Source organism: Pyxicephalus adspersus, chromosome 8 (genome assembly GCF_032062135.1).
Source record: "Pyxicephalus adspersus chromosome 8, UCB_Pads_2.0, whole genome shotgun sequence".
Classification (NCBI taxonomy): Eukaryota; Metazoa; Chordata; class Amphibia; order Anura; family Pyxicephalidae; genus Pyxicephalus; species Pyxicephalus adspersus.
This window is the reverse complement of record NC_092865.1, coordinates 1,774,606-1,779,600: the sequence shown is the minus strand read 5'-3', so window position 1 is coordinate 1,779,600 and position 4,995 is coordinate 1,774,606. Positions and strand designations below refer to the sequence as shown.

General features: G+C 48.9%; 1 protein-coding gene across 1 annotated transcript in view; it reads right to left on the bottom strand.

Moving 5' to 3' along the window:
* LOC140337097 (G-protein coupled receptor 54-like) overlaps positions 1-4,783 on the bottom strand; it is a 16,840-nt gene extending 12,057 nt beyond the window's left edge. Inside the window, exon 1 of the mRNA XM_072420639.1 lies at positions 4,277-4,783. Coding sequence (XP_072276740.1) covers positions 4,277-4,541 — 265 coding nt within the window. The 5' untranslated portion in view covers positions 4,542-4,783. The remainder of the gene's footprint in view (positions 1-4,276) is intronic.
* Positions 4,784-4,995: the final 212 nt, after the last annotated feature.

The following is a 4,995-nucleotide window of genomic DNA, read 5'->3' as shown; positions in this document are numbered from 1 at the left end:
AGATGAGCCTCATAGAAGGAGGGCTGGGGGATCCAGCATGTACAGAGATCAGAGGACAGAAGGAACAGAAAAGCCATAAACATATTTTAATACCAAGCAGAGATTGGAAAGCTTTTCTACATTCCTACTATTAATGCATTGATGTTTGCACCACATTTTAATCATTTTTTCCTGCAATGTTATGGCTTGTCAATAGGAATTGGTGGCTCCGATGTTTGGATATAAAATAATCCCTCCTAAAAGGAAATTGATGGCCTCTCCTGGGGCAATGCCCCTTCATTGTGTCCGTTCCCCTTATTAGATGAGATGATTGTGTAATGCTCAATGTATTTATATCTCCAGGTGATGCTTCTCCCATAGATTACATTAGGACCACATATGATTTGATCTGCTGGGTGAGATCAGTGGTCTGAGATTTCATGGATCCTTTATGATGATTTTCCATTAATTGATAATTTCTCCGTATTACTGGTAGCACAATTCATTATATCAGCTTTGTGTAGATTAGTTCTCACTGTGCGGAGTCTCAGAATTACCGAGCTTCCGGCCAGATCCCCCATTTCTCTTCCTGCACGCAGGGTTGGGGTAATTATTGATTAGATGGGCTCGACCTGCCCTGGTTTCCTTGTGACCCCCCTGATCATCTGTTGTCACTCCCTCTTCTCTAATGAAATAAATAATGTTGGCAAAGGCAACCTAATGGGTTTATGGAGCTTCCTTCAACAATTTACATATGGCAGGTTGTTCCTGCATCTTCTGAGGGATATGGTGGGGGGAGAGATCAGAGATCTGGATAAAGAAGATTAGTAGTAAGTAGTAGAACCAACACCAAGCAGATGGAATATTGGGGACTCAATGCCACAGTCTGGGGGCTGCAAGGTGCTGGGTGGGCAGAGGGTGACGCTGGCACCAGGCAATGGAAGGACAAGGTAGCGGGAGATATGACTGGGGGGTCGGGATTAGTGGATTGAGGCAAAGGCTAGGGTCAGAGTTAGGGGATTAGGGTTATAGTAAGAGTTAGGGGTGTGAATAGTTCTGGCACTGATCAGTGTTATGGGTTTAAGGTTATTGGTAGGCATTGAAGGTTCTGGTTGGGGGGTTAAGGCTTATGGATAGGGTCAGAATTACAGGTTAAAGATTATGGTTCGGGTCGGAGTTAGGGGTTTAGGATTATAGTTAGGGTTTTGAGCTAGGGTCATGGCTGGGGTGGATTGTTCTGGCAATGGTTAGTGTTAGGGGTTTAGGGTTATTGCAGGGTCAGAATTATGGGTAAAAGTTATGATTAGGGTCAAAGTTTGGCACTGGAGGTTCCGGTGGGGGGGGCGTTATTGATATGGGTAGGGTCAGAATTAGGGGTTAAAGATTATGGTTTGGGTCACAACACACATAAAGGTTATGATTAGGGTCAAGGTTAGGCATTGGAGGTTCTGGTCGGGGGGTAATGTTATGGGTAGGGTCAGAAAAAGGGGTTAAAGATTATGGTTTGGGTTAGAGTTAGGGGTTTAGAGTTATGGGTAGGGTCACAATACAGGTAAAGGTTATGATTAGGGTAAAGGTTAGGCATGGAAGGTTCTGGTTATGGGTTAATGTTATGGGTAGGGTCAAAGTTAGCGGTTTAGGGTTATAGAAAAGTTAGGGGTTTGAGTTAGGGTCAGAGATGGGGTGATTGGTTCTGGCAATGGTTAGTGTTGGGGGTTTAGGGTTATAGGTACAGTCACAATACAGGTAAAGGTTATGATTAGTCCAGGTTAGACATTCAAGGTTCTGGTTGGGGTTCTAAGGTTACAGTCGGTGTTTAGGGGTTTTGGTTTCAGGATGAGCTTAGGCTTTAGGGAATTGTGTTGTTACATTTTAGGGTTCATTTATGTGTCGGGTTTTAGTTTTAGGACAAGTTGTGTTACTCTCAGTATATTTAGGGTTAGTTGGAGGAGTTAGATTTGGGGATGGGATGAGTTGAATGTTTTGGTGGGACAACTAATGCTACCAGCGCACGTCAGATGATTGGCACCTGAGACATGATCATCTCAGGCAAATTTTAGCACGTGTACAGCTACCCCCCTGACGTTGTCCTGGTGGATCAATGGAAGACTAATTGGGCATGACTGCTGTACTTTTTAATCTAGGATAGCACAGCGGGGTGCTTCTTAATCTGTCACTGGAAACTATTATGATAGATCATTTCCAGCGACAAGAGAACCATTTTCTGTTGTATGGAGAGGGGGGGGGGGATGAGTGGCACCCCACTGTGCTCTCCTCCATTAGGAAAGATCAATTCCAGCAACAGAAATCTGATGTCTTTATGGAGCGTATGAGTTAATTATCTCCTTTCTGAATGACCCCCTGCGGTCACAGAGAGATCAAGAAATCAAATCTGCTGAAGCCATTGGGCCAGGTGAGATCAGATCCTTAGGTATTTATTTATTACAGGTAAGAGGTCAGGGATGAGCGGAGACAAATTCTTTCTAACTTGGTCCAGTAATGTTTTCAGAGTCAAAATGTGACCCAAAGATTAGAACACTAATTAGGTCCCCCATTTGCATTTCACCGTTCAGAGAATAGGGCAAAGACCCGGGGCAACCAAACCGGTGTCAGTTACCTACCTCCAGAGCGCCTGTACTTGGCTGCTATGGGTTACTACACTTTATACACAGCATTGGTGTCACACACAATGGAGTTGTCACTGACAATTCACCTTCAATGCAACCTTCAATGTTGTTCATTCTTACAAAAGGGGTGCACAGCGCCCCCATCTGTTCAGGGCAGGTCTCTCATGTTTATAAACAGAATCAATGGTGGAAACCCTGTACAGCAGAATCTATCAATCTGGTGAAATGTGAAGAATATTCCATCGAAGATTTCAAACAATCTCTGGGGAGAGTCATGTGACTTTTCTGAGTGAAAGCCGATCGTAGGAAAGGTCGCATTACTGACCGCAGCAGGGAGCTTGAAGAAAAAAATCATTATCTGCAATTCCCTGCTTATTATTGGTGGTAAAGGAAACCTGTGGTATGGGGACATGTGCTGCATCAAAAGAGATCTATGCCAGGTCTGTAGACTTTCTGTGCCCATTATGAGGGGTTCCCATCATCTCTCTGCCAAGTCTCTGGGTCTGTGCCCATTATGGGGAGCTTGGACCATCCCAGGCTCCACCTTCCCAGGTGTGTATCCCTGCTGTGCCCATTACAAGGGGTTCCCACCATCCTTGTGCTGGGTTCCTGGGTCTGTGCCCCCGCTGTGCCCATTACATGGGGTTCCTATCATCTCTGTGCCAAGTCTCTGGGTCTGTGCCCATTATAGGGAGCTTGGACCATCCCTCTGCCCAGTTCCCAGGTCTGAACCCCTGCTGTGCCCATTATGAGGGGCCCCACCATCCCTGTGTTGGGTTCCTGGGTCTGTACCCCTCCTGTGCCCATTAGGAGGGGCTCCCACCATTCCTCTGCCCGGTTCCTGGGTCTGTACCCCTCTTGTGCTCAATATAAGTGGCTCCCACCATCCCTCTGCCCAGTTCCTGGTTCTGTACCCCTGCTGTGCCCATTATGAGGGGCTCCCACCATCCCTGTGCTTGGTTCCTGGGTCTGTATCCCTGCTGTGCCCATTAGGAGCGGCTCCCACCATCCCTGTGTTGAGTTCCTGGGTCTGTACCCCTGCTGTGCCCAATATGAGGGCCCCCACCATCCCTGTGCTTGGTTCCTGGATCTGTACCCCTCTTGTGCCCATTATGAGGGGCTCCCACCATTCCTCTGCCCGGTTCCTGGGTCTGTACCCCTGCTGTGCCCATTATAATGGGTTCCCACCATCCCTCTGCCTGGTTCCTGGGTCTGTACCCCTGCTGTGCCCATTATAATGGGTTCCCACCATCCCTCTGCCGCCCATTATAATGGGTTCCCACCATCCCTCTGCCTGGTTCCTGGGTCTGTACCCCTGCTGTGCCCATTATAATGGGTTCCCACCATCCCTCTGCCCGGTTCCTGGGTCTGTACCCCTCTTGTGCTCATTATGAGGGGGTCCCACCATCCCTGTGCTGAGTTCCTGGGTCTGTACCCCTGCTGTGCCCATTATGAGGGGGTCCCACCATCCCTGTGCTGAGTTCCTGGGTCTGTACCCCTGCTGTGCCCAATATGAGGGGCTCCCACCATTCCTGTGCAGGGTTCCTGGGTCTGTACCCCTCCTGTGCCCATTATAAGGGGTTCCCACCATTCCTGTGCTGGGTTCCGGGGTCTGTACCCCTGCTGTGGCCAATATGAGGGGCTCCCACCATCCCTGGTTCTGTACTCACCAATGTAGAAGTTGGTGGCGGTCCTCATCTGCCTGTGCTTGGATATGACATAGATGACCAGCGAGTTCCCGATCAGCCCCACTAACATGATCAAGGCGAAGAAGAGGGGCACCAGCCAGGCGTCGGTTAGGAAGGGGGGCGGCCCGGTCTCGGTCCGGTTCACCAACGATTCGTTAATTCTGCTCACATTCCCCAATATGCTGCCATTCAGATATTCCCAGGACAGGTTCACCATGTCGTCCAGCATCCCCTCCCCCAGCGCCATCAACAAAAACCCCCGGGGAAAAAAAATTGGGCAAAAATCAAGCGTTGCCGTATCGCGATCGGCTCGTCGTACAATCCCACTTCACCTTACAAAAACATTTCCAAAAAGTCCAATGCAAACCAAAGCCCAGCTTCACTCCAAGTGTCACCGCGATGCCACACCGGATCAATCACATGATTGGTCGCTGCTCCTCGGCGAGGGTTTATCGGAGATCGCCGGCAGAGCTCGGACCATCATCCTTCTCCTCGGCTCACAACTGGAGGGAATGACAACTCCGCGCTGCTTTATAGTGAGAGACGCACGTGGAATGAGAGCGAGCGTTGCCCGGCAACAGCATCAGCATCCAATGTTTTTGCTTTTTTTTATGATGGGACGCCGTTCAGCCCTCCGGACGTCACCAACCGAGACAAAACCTCTAATCGGCTCCATTATAATTCTCGTCATTGTTTCCTAG